This window comes from Anomaloglossus baeobatrachus, chromosome 1 (assembly GCF_048569485.1).
Source record: "Anomaloglossus baeobatrachus isolate aAnoBae1 chromosome 1, aAnoBae1.hap1, whole genome shotgun sequence".
Classification (NCBI taxonomy): Eukaryota; Metazoa; Chordata; class Amphibia; order Anura; family Aromobatidae; genus Anomaloglossus; species Anomaloglossus baeobatrachus.
Genome location: NC_134353.1, coordinates 290,765,090 through 290,790,215, shown reverse-complemented (window position 1 = coordinate 290,790,215; position 25,126 = coordinate 290,765,090). Strand labels below are relative to the sequence as shown.

General features: G+C 48.1%; 1 protein-coding gene across 1 annotated transcript in view; it reads left to right on the top strand.

Moving 5' to 3' along the window:
- Positions 1-24,252, top strand: part of LOC142291938 (alcohol dehydrogenase 1-like) — a 143,984-nt gene extending 119,732 nt beyond the window's left edge. The window contains exons 6-9 of the mRNA XM_075336911.1: positions 8,841-9,101; positions 9,176-9,311; positions 10,964-11,102; positions 23,828-24,252. Of these exons, the coding sequence (XP_075193026.1) occupies positions 8,841-9,101; positions 9,176-9,311; positions 10,964-11,102; positions 23,828-23,852 (561 nt within the window). The 3' untranslated portion in view covers positions 23,853-24,252. The remainder of the gene's footprint in view (positions 1-8,840; positions 9,102-9,175; positions 9,312-10,963; positions 11,103-23,827) is intronic.
- The last annotated feature ends 874 nt before the right edge of the window (positions 24,253-25,126 follow it).

Genomic DNA, 25,126 nt, shown 5'->3' with positions numbered 1-25,126 from the left:
ACTTTTTTTTCTTTTTTCTATGGTTGATTTATATGGTTGCGCGTTCTAGGGTTAAGAGTTTGATAATCCTCTCCTTTGTTAAAATTGACATCTCTCGTGTTGGAGCCATGATTCACGTCAGTCCACTTGGTGTAACAGCTCTCAAAGGTGTGATCGGTCCTATTTAGATGCAGACTAACGAGCAGATCTTATTTGATGCAGGTGTTAGTTTTGGGAATGAAATTTACAGGGTGATTCCATAATTTTATTTTTTTTTTCCTCATATTGAGTGATTCCATATTATTCATGACCACTGAGGAAGGATTCTCCGGTCGTGATGGTTAGTATACCCACTTAACCTAATAAATAACACACCGACTGCATGTGACTTGGTTAAACAAATTGGCCACAGCAGCCTTTATTACCTATTATTAACATACTAACACAAGGGGGCGCCGTCCAACGGGCGACCCCAAACAAATAATAGGTAACACATAAATAATAACTGTACATGTAAGCCCATGTAGGCCCGGTCCAGAAACCACTTCCTCCACCAATATCCCTGGCCGCAACACTCCGACCCAGAGATGAGGTATTAATCACCCCGTGGATTAATACCCCCCAAACCTTGCAGAACCCCGTGCCTGCAATTTACCGGAACCCGGAGACACCATACCAAGACAGTGCCTCTCAGTCCAGCCACCAATCCCTTACAACCGCCTCTGGACCAGACCTACCCCCGCTGCTGCGACAGAACATACGACTCTTAACCTGTATTCCCCTTTTTTTTTTTTTTTTTTTTTTTGTTTTAAAACCGCATCATTCCATTTTCTCATTTTGTTTTCTTCATTTTTTTTTTTTTTTTTTATAAACAAACATAGCCAAAACGAACTCGCAAAACACAAGGGCGGGTGGGCGGGAATCCTTTACTGTCCGGAGTCACAAGGAAGGTAAGACCCCTCCCCTATAGTTTATATACTAGCCCCTTCCCCACCCTACAGTGACCCTATTCCACCAATCCCCTATAAGGGCCCATAATGCCCTTTAATTCACTTTATTAACCCCTCACTCCCTCCCTTCCCTCTGGTCATGTCGCCCCTCCCCCCTATGGGGTCCATGGCTTTCTTGACCACTGAGGAAGGATTATCCGGTCGTGATGGTTAGTATACCCACTTAACCTAATAAATAACACACCGACTGCATGTGACTTGGTTAAACAAATTGGCCACAGCAGCCTTTATTACCTATTATTAACATACTAACACAAGGGGGCGCCGTCCAACGGGCGACCCCAAACAAATAATAGGTAACACATAAATAATAACTGTACATGTAACCCCATGTAGGCCCGGTCCAGAAACCACTTCCTCCACCAATATCCCTGGCCGCAACACTCCGACCCAGAGATGAGGTATTAATCACCCCGTGGATTAATACCCCCCAAACCTTGCAGAACCCCGTGCCTGCAATTTACCGGAACCCGGAGACACCATACCAAGACAGTGCCTCTCAGTCCAGCCACCAATCCCTTACAACCGCCTCTGGACCAGACCTACTCCCGCCACAGGACAGGACACGTGACACCTTACGTGGCCTGGACCCGCCACACACCCAAGGCTTGCTCCACCATCACGCAAACCCAAGGCCCATAGATCAGAACCAATCTCAGTAAGGTGAACCCCATCACCCCTTCGAAACTGCCACTTTGGCGACTCCAGATCCGCACGTCACACTACACTACCGCCGTTTCTCCGCACGAAACGCGCAACCACCCTGTTCACATGATCCCGGGCGCGATTCAGCTTCTCAACTGACCGTGCCCCCCTCCACACCAATGTGGCCACAATCCGACCATACCACTATCAAACCCGGATACCTGGTCCATAAACGCAATAGATCCATCTTGATGTCCCAGATCAAATCACGTGATGCCCGCACTCCCAAGTCACTTCCCCCCCCACGTGCAAAAACCAACACGTTCGGAGGTCTATCCACCCTGCAATAGTATTCAAACTCCGTCACGCCCCGCTCCATTCCATGCCCCGCACACCGAACCACTTGACCAACGCAAGCGATCTGTCCACCCAACTGCCGTCCATTCAGGCGAGCATTGGCCCGACGGGCCCCCCAGATCACGAAGGAGAGCCCCAGAATCCATATCAGGCAGATTCCTACAACCACCAAAACTTTACCAAAACAAACCCCACCAACACCAATTTTTTAGCATGAAACCCCGACAAAGTCACAACCAACTACTCCATAAAGCCCTCACTGGGACAACAACTGTGGGCGCACATAACCCCGAAAAACGATAAGACTCCCACCAACCGATTCGTCCCACCATGTCATCACCCAGGCCACAACGCGAAGCCTCCGCAGCCGCCCCGATCCTGAAGGAATGAGGCCCATAATCTCCCGAGCATTCCCCCGCCCAGCGCAAACAACTCCTCAGTACGGCCACAAACTGGTAACGAGACAAACCAAGACCCATCCACGTGCCATAACAGCAGGCCCGGAGGACCGCCCCCAAGCCGCAAAACTTCCTCACCAACTGCCCCGGGCACCACGCATCCATCACAACCAACCTGCCTCGACCCATCAGGTCTGTTTTTGGACCGCCTAAGCTGACACTCTACTCTCCGTCCCACCAATGCCACAACCTCGGACATCAGACCACCCCCCCTGAACCTGGAAGGGCTTACCAACGCCCCAAAAAGGCTAACACAAAAGCCGTTTCAAAAGCACCCTCTCATAAACTGAGACACAAATTTCCCGCAAACCGTCCACCAATTGCCGTAACAAAACCAAAGAAATGGGCCACCTAGTGTCCCGCTCCTTCGCCCTTTTTCCGAAAAAACCCTTCAAGGCCTGCCGCCCCAAAATTCCGCGACACGCCCCACTCACCCCTGACCTTCAACCAAAAAAGGCCACAGCCGCCACCCTAAGTATCACTGCTGATGCTGACTTCCCAGCCCTGAAATCCTCACTCACTAGTGCCAGTAGCGCCAACAAGTAATTTGCTCGCCCGTCACCAAACATAACTCCCAGCATCTCCTGCCACTCACCGAATTCCTAATGAACCCGCAATCAATGCCTCACCAGGCTCCACAAGTCCTCTGGACACTGCTCCGATCTCGTCTGCCCCCCGGCATGAACTCCCACAACCTGTGGACTGAAAATGAGATAAAGCGTCCGCCACCCCGTTATCAACCCCCACCACGTGTTTCGCAACCACATGAACGTTCCACAGTAAACACTTGAGCACCAAATGCCGCAGATAAGCCACTACCGGTCCGGACTCTGCTGACAAGCTGTTCATCGCATGCACCACCGCCTGATTATCGCAGTGATCGCACACTTACATCCCGAAAATTGCGACCCCCCACAATTCCACCGTCACCACGATCGAAAATAACCACAGCAAGGCCAGATTCCTAACCAGACCAACCTGCCGCCATTCCTCAGGCCACCTCCCAACGTACCAATGTCCCTGAAAAAGTGGTGACGAAACCTGCCGACCCGGCCGCGTCCCTGTACAGTTCTAGCACACCATTGGGCACCACCTTCTTCAACCACAAGGCTCGGCCGTTAAAACATTGCAAGAAAAACATCCCAAACCAGAAATCCTCCTTGATCTCCCGCGTGACCCGCACAAAATGCACCGGGGACCGTACGCCTACCCTATCTGCCGCCAAAATCTTGGCGAACACCCGCCCCATTGGCATAATCCTGCACGCAAAGTTCAAACTTCCCGAGCAAAGACTGCACCACCTGCAGCCGCCCTTTCCGTGCTGCCAGCATTGCTGCTACCACACACCACAAGGCCACCATCTTCCCCTCCGGCAGCCTGCATTCCATAGCCAAAGAGTCAATCTCAGTCCCCAAAGAAAACAAAAAAAAATTACCGCATAACCGTCGCCGGCCCCTCCGACTTATCCTGTGCTAAAGGGAACCCAAAGCTATCCGCCACTCTCTGTAAGGCGAACAACGAGCCAGCGCAAACCATGGATCCCGCCGGACCGACACCAAGAAAATCATCTAGATAGAGGATAATGGAGGACACCCAGACACGTCCCGCACCACCCACTCAGCAAAGGAACTAAACGCCTCAAAATACAAACCAGAAATTGAAACAGCCCATAGGCAAACAATGATCAACATAAACTCATCACCCCACCAGCAACCCAGAAGGTGCTGGCTCTCCGGATGCACCGGCAGCAAACGAAATGCCGATTCTACATCCACCTTTGCCATCAATGCACCGCATCCCGCCGCCCGCACCAAGTCCAGCGCTTTGTCAAACGAGACGTAGTACACTGCCGACAATTCTAGCGCGATGCCATCATTCCCTGACGACCCCCCCGGAAATGAAAGATGCTGGATGAGCCGAAATTTATCCGGCTCCTTCTTTGGCACCACCCCCAACCGGGACACCACCAGATTACTGCACGGCGGGCTCTCAAATGGACCCCCCCATCCTGCCCAACTCAACCTCTGTCCCCAACTTCCCACCCACAACCATAGGGTGGTCCCTTGCCGACCGTAAAGTACGACAAACCGGAGGCCATGCCTCGACCGCCGACGAAATCTGAAAACCGTATAAAACCAAACCGCAAAATTGACGCCGCTGCCCCGCCCGGATACCTATTTAAAAGATGGCGCCATTGCCCCCTATTTTCACTGGCGTCCTCCCTTTTACCAAAACCCGTCCCCCCTCAGCCGGAGCACTCATGCTCGAACCTGCATGCTGCCCCAAATTTGCACAGGCCGTCGCCAACTTGCCAGCACAATCCCTTTTTCTGGGTACCCGAGGGCCTGGCTCCCGTTCCCCCCGGCGCCGCCATGAAAGGGGGGGGGGGGGGGGAGGGGTAGGCTCGGGGCCGCCATTCAACGCATCCCTAAGGAAATGTCCTCACGGTCCCACCGAATGCCGGGCCGCAACGCCTTCCGCCGCCTAAACTGCACATCATACCGCAGCCATGGCAAGCCCCTGTCCGTGCGATACGCCTCCCCCATTGCATCCCGATAGTCAAACAGAGCCGAGCAATGCTCCGGCTCCTTTTCCCCTTCACATACTCCCCCTTCCCAATCTTGTCCCTCACCTCCCTCTGGAGGTGAGCCCCTAACGGTCCCTCAAAGCACACGTAAACTGAACCCTATCCGCCAAACGCACCACCTCATACCCATTTTCCTGTTCTACCGCTGTTTACCCGCGGGCTCCACTACTCCACCAACCGCACCCGTCCCAACCGGCGCCGCCTCGCTGCTGACCGACGCTGCGCCCTCCACCGTCGACCCGTCCAGGCCGCTGCTGCCGCCGGCGCGCGCGTTAACCCTGCAACAAGCCCAGCAACTGACTAAGCAATGCTGACCCCCCTTGGCGCTGCCGTGCCCGCAGCCACCTCCCCAAAACTAGCACCCCGCGCCGCAAGCAATGCCGAATCCACGGCTAGCTCACCCGACCGTGGCGCAGAAATGGAAATTGGAACCGCGACGTCCTCCGCCATCTGCTCGTCAGATTCGTCCCCCCGACCTGAGGGCTCCCTCTTCTTCCTCGCTGTAGTCGTCCTCCACCATTCCAGCTCCAGGGGACGCAGCCGATGCCTCCCCTCCACCACGGCCGCCCTCCTGGGCCGCCGCGTGGGCACTGGCGGTGGGCATCCGTCTCTTCCTGTGCGGCGACAGCCCGCGAGACCGTCCTGTCCCCCGGGCCGCCGCTGACCGAATCCTCTTCTTGGAGGAGCCTCTCCCTGAGCTCAGGGGGCTCCCCACCGTCGCCTCCAGCCCTCCAGGGGCCCCAACCGTGGCATCCCGCCGGGTCCTCCCCGGGAGGGGGAGACCGCTGCTGCCGGGCGCAGTACTGATGACCTGAGGGACCTGGCAGGAACCGCAGGGCTCCTGCCGTCCCCCCTGCTCCCCGCAGCCTCACGGGTATCCGGGTGCCGCCTGCACACACCGGTCCCCCCGCTGGCTGCCTGCGCCCAGCCCCCCCCCGCCACCCACGGGGGGTACTGCTGGCCTCATTCAATTGCAGGGCCCGCTCCCATTTGGAAGCTGCCGCAGGGCCGTGTCACTCCGCAGGGTGCCTGTCACCAGGAGCAGGCCCCCCAGGCTGGGCACGCCCCCTCTCAAACCTCCGATCACCGCTGGGCACGCCCCCCGGTCCCGGGCTGCCGCTGGCCTGGTAATTGAGCCCGAGGCCTGGGACCGGAAGTAGGCCCCAGGCCGGGCCCGCCTCCGTCCAGGCCGCCGCTGGCCTCAGATCGTCGCCGGGCTCGCTCCCGGCCGGGAGACGCCGCTGGGCTCCTCACTCCAGCCCGAGGCCCGACATCAGGAGAAGGCCCCGGGCTGGCCACGCCCCCTTTGCGGCCGCCGCGGCCTCGCCGGAGATTCCTCCCTGCGGCCGGGGCAGACGCTGGAAGCAGCCGCTGCCCGCCCCGCCGCGGAGGGTCCCGAGGGGGGCTCTCACTGGGCCTCCTTGCCCCCCCTGCGGCCGGAGAATACCTGATGATGGGGGGGGGGGGCCTGGAACGCCGCCCGCGGCCGAGGGGGGAGACAAGGGGCAGGTGCCGACGGGGAAACCCAGGCAGCCCTGAAGTGGGACTGCACTGCCTGGGCCCCGTGCACCGCCATCGCTGATCGGATCGTCCTGTCCCGTTCCTGGAGGTCCGCCATGCCGTTGGACAGGTCGGAATCCTTTACTGTCCGGAGTCACAAGGAAGGTAAGACCCCTCCCCTATAGTTTATATACTAGCCCCTTCCCCACCCTACAGTGACCCTATTCCACCAATCCCCTATAAGGGCCCATAATGCCCTTTAATTCACTTTATTAACCCCTCACTCCCTCCCTTCCCTCTGGTCATGTCGCCCCTCCCCCCTATGGGGTCCATGGCTTTCTTTATTATTAATTTTTTTTTTTTTTTACAAAAGGTAAACAACTGAACATCCTCAGAGCCAGGTGATTCCATAATTTTAGCCGGGGGTTGTATAAAATACTAGCTGTAATAGTTTTTTTTTTTGTTTTGTTTATGACCTCTAAGATATTTCAGGACAGTACCAAGTCTTTCAGTCATGGAATGAACAAGTTGGTGGCATATTGCAACATCTTTTTCCATTCTTCAAGAACAACCTCTTTAGGCCTGGATGCTGGATGGAGAGTGATGCTCAAATTCCTTTATTATATTTTTTTTTTTTTTTTAAGTTCAGAACAGGAGACACACTTGGCTACTGTATCACTTTCATCCTGCTCTTCAGAAATGCAACAGATGTGTGCGTTGTATCATTGTTCTGTTGGAAAAGTGCACGTCTCAAGGGCATGGAGTAATGGCAGCATCTTCTTTTTCAATGTACAGCAGGACATATGAGAATTCATTCTACATAAATAAAATATGGGAAATGTAGCTCCCTAATACCAAGAGCATTAATGCAGCCCCAGACAAGGACATCAGTCTGCACCTGAAAATAGGGCCTTGTTGTTATCAGCCCCATCACTATCCTCAGCTACTGCTTTCCATAAATTTTCTCCTCTACCTACATTGCATCATCAGTTCTCCTTTTGTATGTCCAAGAAACATGTGTTCATCTATCCAACCACAATTTTAAAATTATAAAGCAGATGTCTTAGAATTTCATAAGTTACATTTTATTTAAATTTTGGAAAAAAATTGATAGTTTTTAAGATTTTTTTTTTTTTTTTTTTGGATTTTGGTGTGTTAACAAGAAAATCTGTGATCGCTGTTTCGTGAAGCTTTTGCACAGTGGACAGTTGCTAACATTATGTATAACCTGGTGACCACTATGAGCTCTCTGCAGAGTCAACATTGTGCACTAGCTGCATACACAGGAAAGTCAAAGGGGAAAATTGTCAGAAAAGGAAAAATTGTTAAAAATGATCAAACCAAAATTCTTTGACTCCCTTGACTTATTTTCTTACACAAAATTATACACTTTTTCTGAAACTTTTGGAGCATAGGAATTGACATATTGCCAGGAAAATCTATGTTCCATCTCTGAAGCTTTTGCATAGTGAACAGTTGCTGACCCTGTCAGACCAGGAGACACTTCTCCAATTTCTGCAGTCAACTCGTACCATCCACAAGTTAAAAGTCTATATAGCTAGAAAATTTGGAGTCCTTGGTAAAGAGTTTTAAAGGGATCCTGTCACGTCTCCAAACTCTATTGCCATTTAGATACATTGTAAATCAAAAGGTAAATAGTGGTATGATGCTGACCAGCCACCTTACTGAAGTCCAGTTCTTTATGAATACCACAGCCTCTGACTTTCAGTCTTAGGGCTCAATCACAAGACCTTACTTTTGTGCCATTTGACAAAACATCGGATCACACTTGGACCAATGTTATTCTATGACACCTTGCACAAAAAAAGTGCAGAATGTCTTTGTTGCCACCATAAACCATATCACACTTGGCCAAGGAAGTCAATGGATGCATGGGGAAGAAAAAATCAGACCGGTGGTGGTGGTGGTGGTATAGAAGAAAAAAAAAATCTTTCTCTCTTCTCCAAAATTGAGAAAATTGGATCACACTCTGATCAGAGTTTATATCAGCGCGTGAATGGCATATTTTTGGCAAATGGTTGATTTTCTCATTGTTTGACCTTAGCCATAGAAACATGCACGGAGTAGCTATTGCTCATAGAATTGTGAGCGGCTGTTATTAGCACATTTTGGTACTCTTGTTGACAGCTCGCTCTATGTACATTAACCCTATATCTGCAGGTAAGTGGACCTGTCAAGTTTTCAAATGCTATTTAAGTGTGGCTATGTTTTTAATATCTAAGTTGTGAATTTCCCTTTTAATACAATGCAGATGCTAAATCATTAACACTTCAATGATTACAGGTTAAACCCGGCTCTAGCTGTGCAGTGTTTGGTTTGGGAGGAGTCGGCTTGTCGGTGGTTATTGGATGTAAAGTGGCTGGAGCTTCCAAGATTATTGGAATTGATATAGACAGTAATAAATTTGCAAGAGCCTTAGAGTGTGGAGCCACCGAATGTATCAACCCCAAAGATTATGACCGCCCTATAAATGAAGTCTTGGCAGAGAAGACTCATGATGGACTTGATTATTCTTTTGAGGTTATTGGAAACATTGGAGTCATGGTCAGTAACCAACTTCTTGTGAGAAGTTAATTTAGTCTGCATTTTAGTATACTTTAATTCTCATATTTGTCTAGGAATCTGCCGTGTCTTCTACTCACTTTGCCTGTGGAACCACAATAATTGTTGGAGTAGCTCCTTCAAATGCCAAGATGACCCTGAATCCAATGATGTTTCTCACCGGTCGAACCCTAAAAGGATCATCATTTGGGGGTAAGACACTATGCAATAGAAAATGTGTTGAATAAGGCTTGATATGATTATAAACGACAATCCAATTATGCAATGTGATCCTTTATTCTGATAACATTTCCAACACTGGTAAACATTGAAACTTGCGAGTCCAAATGTAAAATCTTCATCACCGCCCCAACTATGACTAGTCTTCTCATACAATCCCTACACCCATTATCGTCTGTTTGACTCTATGGCATTACAAAATTACAAATCTAACCTACATACTGTATCAACCAAACACAGTTGATAGTATTCACATTATCTAAGCTAGAGTAAAAGCAAAATGGATAAGTTGATCTGAATCAACGAAGTTACTGCTTTTCCAAGGCTTACGATAATGTGGGGAGTTGGTTATTTGCTTTGGGAACTTATCCTTTGCACTAGTTTTTAATAATATTCCCCTAATGAATAGGACTTTCCAGTTCCATCCAAAGGCTGCCCTATTTAATGTCAATTAACTACAATTTTAGGGGTGTGTGTGTGTGTTGTGTTTTGTTTTTGTTGTTTTTTTTTTACCATAACTTGAATCACTAACAAATTTAATTTTTATGGATATGCCCTATGTTTACTAAAAAATTAAGATTCTGTATAGCTTTAGTGTAGGCTATTATGAAATTTCTTCTGGAAGGCTTAAAGTAATCGAATCATATAAATTGCCAATGGCAGCAGAAAAGAGCCTTTCTAAAACAGATCATGGAATAATGAATAACTTGTTGATCACACGTGGCCGACTACTCGATACCTCCCCACCCCCTGCCAGGATCCCGAGATTGGGAGTCTGATACTAGAGAACAAGGTACTGCACCTTCATTCTGAATAGAGTGGAAGATTGCATGTATAGCCTCTGCTTTATTAGGGCTCATGCGCACGTAGCGTATTTACATGCATTTACGCTGCGTATTGCACTGCAGCGTAAATGCATGTGTCCTGCGTCCCCTCCACAATCTATGTAGATTGTGCATAATCCGTACGTACAATGCTTTTTTTGAATGCAGCGATTTGGGTGCTAAAATTTTGACCAAAATCCATGCGTTCAAAAATGCAGCATGTCAATTATTCCGTGCGCTTTAAATGCAGCTCCCACTCTGTCTATGGTGGGGGCAGCAGCCAGAGCGCATTAAATCTGCTTTTTTTCTACAAAAACACTGCATTTATTATGCAGTGTTTCTGAAGCGGTTTGAAGCGCACATGTGCTGTCAAATCGCTGCAGAATATTCAGCAGTTACGTGCGCATGAGCCCTTAATCATCAATTGGACTGCCATAAAAGCTGACTGTTATACTTGTCAGTTCCAGAGAATGAATGGAGCAGAGGCCATGCATACACACCATTGCTCAATTCAGGGCTGATCTGCAGATCCCCCCATTCTCGAGGTACCAGAGCAAACAGCTCAGGATTCCTGGGGTGATCAGCAGACTATTTCATATCCTAAGGATAGGGGATATCATTATTTTTTGAGAATAACTCTTTAACAAATGTAGTTTTTCTTAAAGCCAAGTGATAATGTAGTAATGTAAAAAACATGCATTGACCGTGATCCAGTATAATATAGTATCCGGAAAAGGAGAAGTGTTTAATGCATAAGATTTATCTAACTTTTTTTTTTTTTTTCTTTTTTAATTTCCCCAGGTTGGAAGAGTAAAGATCACGTACCCAAACTTGTGAATGATTATATGAACAAGAAATTTAGTATGGATAAACTTATAACACACAAATTACCTCTTGAGAAGATCAATGAAGGATTCAAGCTTTTGTGCAGTGGACAGAGGTATTTATATACATAGATTATTATGCAAAGTGAGGAGCAAATTTACTTCACATAAATAAATTAAAAGGAAGATGTCTGTTTTTTTTTTTTTTTAATATTTTGCTCAATTAAAAAATTTAGTTTCACATTTTCCACTCTTAAACACTAGGGGGAGCAGCTGCTGAAATCCAGAGTTTACAGCTAGCTCACATTACAACTGCAGTAAAAGTGGGTAGAATCTGCTCTCGTGTGTGATGTCACCTCCCCCCACCCAATCTGGGTGTTTCCAAAAGGATAAGGGAAGACTCTTTAGGGACACAGTGCAAAGCCATTTTGTTGGTGACTGGAAGGTGATCCTAATATGTCTAAAATGTCAGCAAGGACAACTGGCATAGTGCTCCACTGTATACTATGCCCCATATCTTTGTGCCCTTATATTTCTGTGTTGCCATATACTGTGTGGAGAGGAGGAGCTGCAGAGACACCATGCTGACAAGAGAAGCTGCAGGCCGGGATCTCCGGTCTGAGGTGACACGCAGCGAGGAGAGGCAATCTGCAGCCTTTAGCCTGGCACTGCACTATAGATGTCACACTGTGATCACTGTTCCCAGCCACATGCATTCACCTCAGACCTCTGCCCCCGGCAGCCTGGTGTCTTGGCTCTTCCTCCTGTCAGGGATGGGAGCAGTGAGGAGCTGCCAGGAGTGAAGGGCCGAGGTGATCACACATGGGGGGTGGGGAGCAGCACATCAGGATCAGTTAGAGTACGATCACTGCAGCCTGGCACCAGTACTCACCCCATCTCGGACCTCCGCTCCCGACACTACCTCCTGTGAGCCTGGTGTCTCGTCAACTCCTCCTCTCACAGCTCGACTAGCGCTGAGCACAGAGCAGGTGACAGGACGAAAGTGAAGTATATGGTGTGGACTCCACAAAGATGGCGGCAGTGTCCTCCCACAGCTATGATCTGTCATGACACACAACAAATCCAGCCCCCAGTGTTTGCGTAAAAATAGATTTAAATAAATGGATATAAATTTGTATTAAAAATTGATTTCATAATCGCTATTAACCCCGTCATGACTAGCTGATTTTTGCAAGGTTTCCCCCCCCCCCCTCCCCCATCTCAGGCTGACTTTTTTTTTTTTTTTTTTTAATTGTACCACTATTGCGCAGATGCTATGTTTTGCTCACCTATTGCATTTAGGGAAAAGTTTGTGGCGACCAAAAAACTTAATTTTGGCGTTTTGGAGCTTTTTTGCCACTACGCCGCTTAACGACCAGATTAATTGATTTTTATATCTTGGTCGGGTATTACTGAATGTGGCAATACCAAATGTGGGTTTTTTTTGTTTTTTTTTTAACCCTTTAGTTTTCAATGGGCGAAAGGGGGGTGATTTAATGATTTAAACTTTTTAGGTTTTTTTTTTTTCTGGGTCCCCTAGGGGACGTTATGGATCAGCTGTCTGATTGCTCTGCCATATCTGCAGATCACAGTTACACAGCTGTAAACACCATGCTCATTTCCTGTCTCCCCCAGCTCTTGGCTGTGTGAGGCAGGAAGTGAGTCATGTGAGCTACAGGAATCATCACATGACTCTGTGCTACCATGGCAACCACCAGAAGTCACATGGTCATGTCATGTGACTTCTGGTATCGGCCGTGAGTAAATGTTTACCGTTCTCGCCATTATAATTGTCACATATTGACAGCGCCATTTAAGGGGTTAAAAGGCATGGGCGGATAACTATTCTGCTCGTGTTTGGCAGGCGCATATCTCAGCTGATATGTGCGCCAATCGCTGCAAGCTGCTTGCAGAAGACTACGGGCAGTAACACAATGACCGCTAGGACGTAAGATTACTGTCCGCGGTCGTAGGGGTTAAGGGGTTTAATTCAAAAATGATAAAACGCAGCACCTTCCCTTTTAATATTTTTAGATAAAAGTACACACCTCAGTATTGAAATTCCAGCATCAAGAAGGAAACTGCATGGAATTATGAAAATCACAAGATCAATACACATTTTAATGACTTGCAAATAATAATAAAAACTGAAACAAAATGTTAAAATTCTAATTATATTCAGTATTGAGCATGAGGATCACATGTAGAAATACATGCAATGAAGCTTTAGCAGGTTATCATTTATTGTCTGGAAAATATTGTGCATTTGCTTACACATCATCAAGATCCACTGTTCGTAGTGTCCTTCGCAATTGCTGACCAATGATGTACTAGATTTTCTCAATGGGAGACTATTCCAGAGATGCTGCAAGCCATGGTAGCACAATTGGGTCATGTAGCCTGCTCATGGTAGCAAAAGTAAAATGCGGCCTGGCATCATTGAAAAACAGCTCCTGCGATGCTTTGGAGAAATGGCTGTGCCACTGGTTCCACCACTAAATCAATGGAACATTGAGCTAATTAATGTACCTGGAAGACTGGAGGGGTTTGGTTACTGTACATAAACACTCTACACCATAATCCTGGGAATAGAATTAGCGTGATGTCCTTTAGTAAAAGCCTTTATCATAGCACTGTCTATGTGGTTTCGTCAGATTAAAAAAAAATAAAAAATAGCAGTGATCCATTCTGTACAGCAACAGAAATTGGACACCACATACCAAGCCTAAAGGGCGCTTTACACACAGCGACATTGCTTGCGATGTCGCTCGTGAAAGTGTGGCGCCCCTGAGGCTTCCGTCGCCACAGAGACATTGCACCCCAGTCAAAGGTGTGATGTCCCATCCTGGGTAAGGAAAGGGGTACATGCCAGTTCACAGGTAAAACTGCACTACACCCATTGCTAGGCACACACTGGGACCAGGGACAGTGGCAGCAACCCTCCCATGCTGCATGCTGGGAGGGGTCGTAAGACCCATCCCTGCTCCCATAGGGTGGTAGCTTAGCAACCGGGGGGTGGGAAGAGCCAGCCGAGTGTAGAGCAGAGAGGAAGGTCAGAGTTTCAGTTTACCTCAGAGAGTGAGAGAGTGAGGAGACAGCATGTAGCTGTGAAAGAGAAAGGAGCTCTGTGAGTTCAGAGTGTCCGCAACAGAGAAAGAAAGCAACAGAGAAGGAGAGAAACAGAGTAGAAAAAGAGCTCTAGTCAGACAGGAGCTAAAGAAAGAAGAAAGTGACGCTTCCTGGTGAAGACCCTGGGACTCAGAGGGTCCAGGTGACACCAAGCAGTGAACGAAGGGATTCCATGGCCACAGATAGCTACAGAGCTGGTGGCCTGTTCCACAGGAACATCGGTGGAGGGATCAAGCTGCATTAGGGGACGGTCCCTAGTCACTGGAGGAGGAGAAGCCATCTCCAAAGGTTCAAAGACCGAGGTCCAGGGAAAGCTGCATGCTCCCCGGACCAAAGCCCACAGCAAGAATCTCTGGAAAAGGGGCAAATACCGACAGGCGAGCTCCCAGCCCGGAGGCTGCAGTGGAGGCCGAGCCAGGTTCATCCAGCAAAGGCAAGGCTAGTGAAGTCAGCTGAGAAAGGACACAATTAGAGGGGTGCACTGGCATTTACCCCCAGATCTACTCGGGATCGGCGGAGGTCCCTGACGGTGGTCCCAGCAGTCCAAAGGCTCCTGCAGGCCTTGACAAGAACTGTGAGTAAAGACCTTGAAACTGCACCCCTGGTGTTGCCTCAGTTATTTATCTGCATAGATACTTACAAGCACCAACTGTGCCCCGGGGTACTGCTCCACCTGTGGGGAGCAGTACCATCATTGCTGCCATTCCATTACCCCGGAGGCCTCATACAGCAGCGGCGGCTTAATATCCGCATACCACAGGTGGCGTCACGAACACAAACTTTATACAAACCCCAAGTCACCAGCTATATTTAACTGACACCCACCAGGGCCACGGAGTCGGGCCCTGCCACCACTGACGACCCCCGGACTAGTCCGGCTCGGCACCGGGTGTCCCATAGCCCTGGGGTGGGCGAGTCAAAAGCACCCACCCCCATAGTTTGTGCGTCACGGGCAAATTGCTGCCCGTGGCGTACAAAATCGCTAGTACCCATCACACATACTTACCTTCCTAGCGATGTCGCTGTGGCCGGCGAGCAGCCCCTTTCCTAAGGGGGTGGTTTGTGCGGCGTCACAGCAACGTCACATGGCAGGCCATGGCTGATGGAGGTGACGTGCCGGTTTGGACCAGGGGTAAATGGTGTGCTCCAGTTCAAAGAATCACACACAAGTCCAGTGGTAAACAAAATGGCCAGTGACCGGTTGCCTTCGGTGGGTGTATTCGGGTCCCACACCTGGGTGTAGCAAATGGGTCCCTTCCTCTTGCACTCTGTGTTTCTGTCTTCACTGGGACAACTCCGGTTGGAACGGGGAAGTCCACTCCTGGTACTGTATGTTGTATCTGACCCTTGGGATTTCTGTGGGTTCTGATGGACACCCTATCCCCCGCGTTAGGCTTCCATTTCGCTCTCTGGGCTTCTGTGGAACAAGGCCTGAAACCTTGTCCCCGGCTGGTTAATTAACAAGGGGCTTGAAACCTTCCTCGTCCTAGGGTCCAGGCACCCCGACTGTGCACGGCCTCCGGACCAGATTCCCGCTGTTGGCATCAGCGGGCTACAACCCTGCCCCAGTCCACTTTAGGTCTCCCGTGACCGGATCTCCGTCACCTGTGGTGCTGCTTGCCGTCTACCACCTAGTCCAGGGGCCCCTACCCCTGACTCCACTGTGAACTGTCGGCACACAACTCTCCTCTCGACTCACTTGTTCCCTGACACAAACTGTTCTGTTGTCTGACCCAGACTCCAACTAACTTCAAACTGACATGTTCCATTCCCTGACACCTCAGGACCCCTAGGTGGGCGCTCCTATCCGCCTGGTCCCGCCCACTGGTGTGTCCCTATTGTCATGAGGGGGTAACTAGGCTTTACTGGCTGTGTAGTGTACCTGGGTGTGGGTTTTTGTGTTGGTCTGCCAAGGAGGATGGAGTACTGTACCAGAGAGTGATTTATGCAACCTCTGTGACTACCTGGTTTTGCCAGGGCGTCACAGACAAAGGGAATATTTACAGGGGAGAAGAGTTTGTATTCATGACGCCACCTGTGGTTTGCGGCAAATATAGGAGCCGCCGCTGTGGGAGGTATCCTCTGGGGCAGATGGTAGAACAGCTCGGATGATACTGTACCACCCCAGCAGCGGTCAAACCGCTCGGATCCGGATGTCCCTGCTCGTGGCTCGATGGTCTCCGGACCCGGGGGCTCAGGGTCACACCCAAATGAAGGGGGCTATTTACAGGGGAGATATGTAGTTTGTGACGCCATTCATGGTGTACGGTAATAGGGAGTACCGCCGCTGCCATTGGGAGTACCCGGGCTGATGGAGTGACGGTACCCTCCTTGGATAGGGAAAGGCCCATGGACCCCAGATGGTGGGGATGGAGAGCAGGCTTGCTGGTTGCAGGGGCTAATCAGGTACTCACTCTGCAAGAAAGCAGATGCTGACAACGTAGTAGACAAAGTCTCTGGGTGCCGCTGCCCTCTTGTAGAGCTCGTCCGGGCCCTGTCCCCTGCTGCACTTCCTGCTGGTCTGTGGCCTGCCTCCTAGCACAGTGATTTTAGTGTGTCCAAGTGGCCCATCAGCTTGGAGCATTCCGGGCCCCGCTCCCTGCCAAGAATAGCAGAGGAGCTTGCTCTCAAGAGCTCACGCTTGGGATTTCAGTGGGCTGCTTTGCTTGAATAGCCCTATCCCCCTCGTTGCACTAGTGCCCACGATCTCTGGGCTTCGTGGGAACAGTCCATTTAGGCCCTGTCCTGTGCAGGTTACCTTCCGGGTTGCTTGAAGCTTCTCCCCGACCTAGGGTCCATGTACTCCCGACGTGCCTTCGGTCCCAGCCCGGCTATTGAACTGCAGCTGCTGGCTATCCTCCAAGACTATCAAAGCACCCAGTCTCCATCTCCCGTTACTAGGTCTAGGACTCCTCTGGGTCCAGACCACCGTCTGCGACCTAGCTTTTTTTTTTTGTTTGTTTTTTTTGTTTTTTCCCCCTAGGAGTTCCAACTTCCAGCTTCCTTGAACTCCTCACACCTCGAGGCCTCCCACTGACTGACTTGTCACCTCCCTGCCTGACCCCTAGGTGGGCGGCCTTATTCCAGCTTAGTAGGCCACTGGTGTGCCTGACAGGGTGTGGTGTGAGGTGTCACTAGGATTTGTAGATGCTGGTGGAGGCAGTACTGCAAGATGGTGACCCAGAATCATGGGGGCTTGAGTCCTGCACTGGGAGAGAGAGATTGTGCAATACCCTGTGACAACCTGACTAGTCCAGGGGTGTCACAATACAGCTCTCCACAGGAAGAGCTCAGGCCCCAGTGACTGAGAGTGGTTGTTTCTGATGTCGCCCTCTTGCCCCGCCTCCGTCAATGATGGGACGACACGGGGATTGCAGTCGAAGTTCTTTACTCACTGAGATGTCGCTGCATTTGGTGTGAGGAGATCCGCTGTCATGGGCTCCAGCCAATCCCAGATAGTTCAGAGGTCAAGGCCGGTGTTCGTTCTGAGTGTTCTTTCTATTTTAATCCTTCCACCCCAGCACCTGGTCAGTGGAACAGGCCACGTGCGCTTGCAGTGCTCCCATCAGGCCCTGGGATCTACCTTCTTCCTAAGAATCCAGCTCCAAGCCACGGGCCCTTTGTCCTTTCGTGTCCGCTCTCCCTTGTCTGCTGTTGCCTGTCCCAAGGTCCAGGTGCGAACTCTTGATGTGTGATGTTGCTCCTCACTTCCCCTGACAGTTCCCCACGCCCCGGGTTGCCTAACTAGTGGTCCCATACCTCCTGATGGCTACCCCCAGCACCTACCCTAGCCCAGTCCTGGTGGGAGGGCAGCTAACTGTTGTATGGATTGTGGTGTGCACCAGTGAATGACAATCATCATCACTGATGTCCCACGGACCACGCAGTGGTGTGATCCGTGAGACACGTGCCAGAAAAAAAACGTGCTTGTAAAATAAAAATCATTTTTACTCACCCGGCTTCAGCGGCGCTCTCTGCAGCCCGTGCAGCCTGCTGCTTCTGAGCCGGCTCATTACTGTCACGCATATTCATGATGCATGACACAGCTGACCCGGAAGCAGCTGCTGCGGGGGTCAGCGCCGGCCGGATGCTGCACCGCGGGAGCGATCAGCACCATGGAGAGCGGGAGCGCGCACAGGTGAGTTGATTTCTAAGTGCAATCACAGGCCACGGAGAACGGAGCCCGGATTGCACTTAGACAACCCACGTGTGCCGTGATTCACGGCACACTGAGGGACATGTGCGTGTTTTACACGCCAGTAAAAAAACGTCAGTGTTTTTCACTGACGTGTGAAACGGGCCTTACCCAGAATGAATACCACACTTCGGCTGAGGTGCAGTACCCTGTGGCGCCTGAAGCCTCATGGATGCGACACATGCAGGGGCCTTCACAAGGAAACGTCCAAGCGTTTCGAGCAGTTTTTCAGCATGACAACACCAGATCGCATGTTTTCCCCCTAAGGTGAGCTACCTTCATGGCCTAAACATACTACCATGTCCTACAGCATCTCCAGACTTAATTCCTAATAAAGAATATCTGTATGTCATTGGTCCCCACTTCCATAGGGAGCTGGCAGACGTAGCTCTTGATGATTTGCCTGCCTATCTGCATTCCGCATTGTAGAACATTCCTCAGACAACCATTTAAAAACCTCCTTGATAGCATGCAAAGGCAAGTAAGTGCATGTACTTCTCTGCTTGGCGCTTATATTTGATACTGAATAAATCAAGATGCTTTTGAAAAAATGTACATTTTTGTTTTCATCATTTGCACAAATTAACATGTATATCTATCATAATTGCACAATGTTTCCTTCTTGGTGTTGCAATTTCAATGTTTGAGGAGTGAATGATGATCAAGCTGAAAAATTACGTTTTAGAAATTCTGTGTTTATGATTTTCTAATCACATTTTTTCCAGTTAATAACCAGTACTGTAAATGGAGCAGGGGGGCTAACAAACAATCTGTTCAAACTTCAGCTCAAAATGGAACTCCATTAAATTTCTAGCTAATATGCTTACTATGCTTTTCAGAAAGTTAGAGTTCTTAATCAATATTATCAGTCTCATCATCCTGGATAACTTTAAGGCGCCCTTCACACATGCGCATAAAAAACATTCTATGTTTTTTTTGAACATTTGTTTTTTTTTTTTTTTATTTTAGTTTTAGTTTTATTTATTTTATTTATTTATTTTACCCATGCGGTGTGTGTGCTGTTCGCATTTACATACACGCATTATTTTGTATGGGTCTGTGTAATCCGAGCTGCTGGAGTAAAATGGACATCTCTCCGTATGGGTCACACGGAAACATGGCCTGTGTGAAAACACGGACATGTAAGCAGCACCATAGACCACAATGGGTGCATGTGTATTTGTGCCTCCACACGTGCCAGAATCAGACATGTGAAGGGAACCTTACTGTTGGGGATTTTGCAAATTTCCTATTTGCATTAAACAAATCCGATATATGAACATGAATTGATATGTTGGTCACTTGTACCCATGGTTATTGGGGGGAAAAAAAATAAAGCTCCTTTTATTTTCCCGGAGTACTGCTTCAACTGCCAGCTTAAGGGGTTGTAATTACTGTGTTTTCCCCGAAAGTAAGACTTATTCCAAAAATAAGCCCTAGCCGGAATTTTCAGTCTCTGTGAAAGTAAGGTTTAAATATACGCTCTACCCTGAAAAGAAGCGCTATTTGTGGTTCCATAATGAAGTATCCATGCAGCTAAAAAAGTTAAATACTGCAGGACACTACATTAAAGAAAGCCGACCCCCAAAGTGGAGACAATACAGACCCTGCTATCATACACACCAGACCCCGAATGGGATGCTGTGAAATGCGAAGACCTGTGGTAGAATGCACACAGACACCCGGTGATACTATTCGGCTCGAGGGACCTGGGATGCAGAGGAAGGTGAGGACCTGCAGTGGAACGCATCAATGCATTTCATTGCAGGTCCTCCACGCGTTTCACTGCAGGTCTTCGTCTTCCAGTGTGCTGGAAGCAGGTGTGCATCACGGGACATTTGTGTGTGTGTGATGGTCCTGTGATGTGAGTGCCAGCTGAAAGCTCGGATGGACCGCTGTGGAGCACAAAATGACTTGCTGAGAGCATGTGCTGTGGATCGCAGGAGCACCTGGGAGTGATGCAGATGTCCGGGGTCTGGTAAGTATGATTCTTCTGGCATTGTCTGCCTTTTTTGGGTGGGTAAATTTACCCTCAATATAAGCCCTGGCACATTCTTCAGGGCAAAAATATTATAAGGCAGTGTCTTATTTTCGATGAAACATGGTAGTGATGGGCAAATAGTAACTATTTGTGTAGGATTATTCTGGTATTTGTCACAAATAATGAACCTAATGCAAGTCATAAGGGAACCCAAACATATTTTTCTTGTCTGGACAAATACTGGAATAGTACTCCGGTATTTGGTAACCATTATCCAACCACGAATAGTTACTGTTTGCCCATCACTGGTTGTAATATGTTACTGTACTGCATGGTTGCTGTTGGGATCAAAACCCACAATTACATTATTTTATAGCTAAAACCCAATTTGGATTGCTGATGGGTCAGTCCAATTGTACTATTAAATCTCATATGTTTATATTTTGTGACACTTTAATTGTTGGGATACCAGCCACAGAATTAAATCTACCCTTTCAGCACTGCAAATCTACGATCAGAGATACTCTCATAATGTTCATGACTAATATGGGGATAACTGCTTGTAGGTGTCGGTCACCAGAGGATGTGTTAAAAAACCATTAAGGCTATGTGCGCACTGGGAAATGGAATTTTCTTGAGAAAATTCCGCATGCTCTCAAAGATTACCGCACCCGCAGTAAAAAAAACGCGGCAAACCGCACCCGAAAACCGCATGCGGTTTGCCGCTGTTTGCTGCGGTTTTACCGCGGTATTGTTTGCGGTTTTGCCGCGGTTTTGCCGCGTGCGGGTTGGTACATGTGCTTATTGCATTCAATGCAATAAAGCACATTGAAAAAAAATAAAAAAAAAATAATTTCCTTCTTAGATAGTAGATAGATAGATAGATAAAGAGACAGAAGGATAGATAGATAGATAGATAGATAGATAGATAGAGGACAGATCGCTGCATTTCCCACGGTCGGCAGTGAGTTCACATTACCGGCCGTGGGAAATGACCGGTAATTACCTCTGCTGTCTGCTGCAAGACTGCATTCATTCAGCGCTGTGTCAGTCGCAGCTGGATGTAAGCAGCGCAGGACCTGTGGATTATGCCGGAGCTGTGGATTACACAGGAGCTTTATTTCGGGAGGGGTTAATAAAAGGGTGAACAAGGCTTGTTTGTGTTTTATTTAAAATAAAGGATTTTTCTGTGTGTTTTATTCACTTTACTTACGGGTTGATCATGTCAGCTGTCACATAGACGCTGGCATGATCAAGCCTGGAGTTAATGGCGGTGATCCACCACAATTAACCCCTTGTATTACCTTGCCTGCCACTGCTACATGGCTGATAACAGAGAGTGGACGAGGAAATGGGTTGTAATCCGCCCCAAGGACTCAGAAGATTCAATGGAGATTTATGCTTCTTTTATTGGCATGCACATGTCTACGCGTTTCAGGAGTCACAGGTTGGGAACACAGCTTGATGTGGTTTTTAACTCTTCGCACACCAGCTGCTGGATCTTTTCTTCGAGCTCAGCAGATTTGGTGTTCCTTGCTTGCTGTCCTGACGAAGGGAGCTGTGACTCCTGAAACGCGTAGACATGTGCATGCCAATAAAAGAAGCATAAATCTCCATTGAATCTTCTGAGTCCTTGGCGCGGATTACAACCCGTTTCCTCGTCCACTCTCTGTTATCAGCCAATCTTGGGACTGCTGCGGGACTTGGATTCTCATATGCGTGCATAGTGGTTGTGACTGGCACAACCATTATAGGTGAGTGTAACACTTTCTTTCACCCTCCCATCACCTGGGTAAGACCCTATTGCGCTTTCTCTTCCACAGCCCTTTTATCTACTGCTACACGGCGGCAGGAAGAGCCGGGGACACGCCGGTACTGCCGCATAATGGATGCGACAGTGCCGGGGCAGCTGCGGCTGATATTCTCGACGGCCGGAGGGGGAGTGAGGCAGGGGACATTAACCCTGCCCCTCTCCCTCCCCAGCCTGAGAATACTGGGCCGCCGCTGTGTGCTTACCTCGGCTGGACGGTGAATATGCAGTGGAGCACACGTGTTTTTTTTCCTATATTTCCGTTTGCTTTCTATGTGTTTGTGTCTGTGTCTGTGTTCTGTGTCTGTGATGTCTGTCTGTGTGTGTGATCTGTGTGTTTGTTTACACTCTGCTCCGCTTCCTCTTCCTGTAATGACATCACTTCCCTGCAAAACCGCAGGCAAGCGATGTACATTACCGGAGGTAAACCGCGAAATACCGCAGGGAATAACGCAGCAAAACGCAGTGAACCGCACAGAATTTGCTTCCTGCGTTATTCCCTGCGGGATTTCACGATTACATTGGAGTCAATGGAGTGAAATCCCGCAGCGACGTGCGGAAAAGAAGTGACATGCAATTGTTTTTGCTGCGGGAATCCCGCAGCAAAACATGCAGCTGTCAAATTCCGCCCAGTGCACACAGGATTTTTTTTTGCCCATAGGTTTTGCTGGTGATTCACTGCAGAGATGTTATGAACATTTTCTGCAGCGAAACATGCAGCAAAACCGCAAAAAATCCGCGGCAAAATTCGGTAAGTGCGCACATAGCCTAAGATTAGCTGTACTAAGATGGTTGTATAATTCCCACAGAAATGAATGTGAGTTAAAAATACAATATACCAAAGAAAGATATATGCTGTCGAAACAGTGGAGCTGTAGCTCACTGTACTAAAGTGCTTTTTGCGTTTTTTTTTTTTAACTCCAAATCATTTCTACAGGAGCTACGCAGGCAGTGTAGCATAGCTGCACTCGGATGCTTTCAGTTTTCGTTCCTGTTCCTCTTGTTGCTGGCACCTACAGCAGTTATTCCTGTCTTGGCCATGAAAGGCTGAGGTAGGAATAATACTTTAATGCATCCTCTACTCTTCGTTTGATTTGCCAGCCTGGCGACCTTACATGTGTCATTCTTTTTAATGGTACCATCATGCCAGACCAGCTAATCAAAAGAGCCATGGATGTCGTCAGGGAAGACGCAGATTTACTGGCTTCCATCCAATGACCAGAAATAAGTCATGGCCGATGGACTGAGTTCTGTGAATTTAACTCTCGTAAACTCTAGTGCACATGCTTGACCTCTGCACAATTCATTGTCTATGGGACTATTGGAGAAAGAAGAGCAGAGAACTTGGTTGTGTGGTGTATGAAAGAAAGTGTCTTGATTCTCAATCTACATTGATGGCATAACTTTAAAGTTGCCTAAACCGCTTTTCCTTTTCTATGGAGTATAGCACAGATGCACTTGGCTGTATGTGGTGACACTTCCGATGGCCAGCCCCTAAATATGGCTATTCTGGTCTCAGACATTAAAGGTTGAGATGAGAAGATGTCTTTAATGTAAAGGCTTTTTCAATAATGTTAATATATTCCCTAAACTGATGTCTCACTAGTTTTTGGGAATGCTGGAGAATATCTAATACAACAAGTGACTATGCGGTGTAAAAGTAAAATTGTGTATTAATCCTCTGATTCATATAAGAATTGATAAATGTGTTTTTTTTTATTTGCAGTGTCCGGACAGTGCTGATGTTGTAACGACCACAGCAGGCCCAGACGAGTTTCGATTGCCTCCTCCTGATGAAAATATACATCATTGTATATCTTATGTGTCAAGGAAATATAATTGCTCTTTGACAACTACTGTAGTAATGTTATAAAATGACCCTCTGGCTCCATAATGGGAACTGGAGTTAAAATAATTAAAACATTTTCAGGTGTCCAATCAAGTCTATATATAGTCTATATATACAGGAGGACTCTCCTGTAACAAGTTTGGAGAAAATTACTATTCAATTATATTTTGTTCCTTTATCTTCCAGATTATATTACTAATTGGTTTACAGATTTTTGTTGTGGTGTGATAGCAATGCAGTGAATTTTTTCACGTAAAAACCTTTGATTCAATCATAGAATAAAAATATGTCTTGTGAAACTATGACAGAATGTGCATCATTTTGTTTTTTAAACTATAATAAACAATACATCAGACTTCTTTTTTTTTTTTAATAATTGTGCACATACTATGTAGAAGAATGGCATTGTTGATGGGAAAAGATCCGAGCCTAAGCGAGTATTTTCACCCTTGGGCTCAGTTCATCCAGAAAAGATGGACAATTTTTCTTCACTTGTCGTCCATGTGCTGTCCGTATATAATTTTTTTTTTTTTTTTGGCGCACTCAGCCATAACTTCATCTGACATCCAGTAGAAACTAATACATTCTATGTTTTTTTCACATGCAGGTTTGCTCATTGCACTGCCCCATTGAATGACACTGATCCGAGTGCTGCTGCTTTTACAAGGGCAGTAATTGGACCAAAAAATGCACCCGCGGGAACCTACCCTTAGGGCTCATGCGCACGTTGCCGAATTTCATGCATTTACGCTGTGTATTGCACTGCAGCGCAAATGCATGAGACCTGCATCCCCTGCACAATCTATGAAGATTGTGCATGAGACGTGCGAACGTTGCATTTGAGAGCGCAGTGATTTGGATGCCAAAATTTTGTTCCAAATCGCTGCGTTCTAAGAAGTGACATGTCACTTATTTGGTGCGCCTTGGATGCAGCCCCTGCTCTGTCTATGGGAGAGGCTGCATCCAGAGTGCATGAAATCTGCTTTTTTTTTTTTCTGCAGAAACGCAGTATTCATTATACAGTGTTTCTGCAGCGATTTGACGCGCACATGTGCTGTCAAATACCTGAAGACATTTCTGCAGGGACACGACGCAACGTGCGCATACAGCTGTAGGCCTCATGCACACAAGTATTTGAGTTTTTACCTCAGCATTTGTAAGCCAAACCAGGAGTGG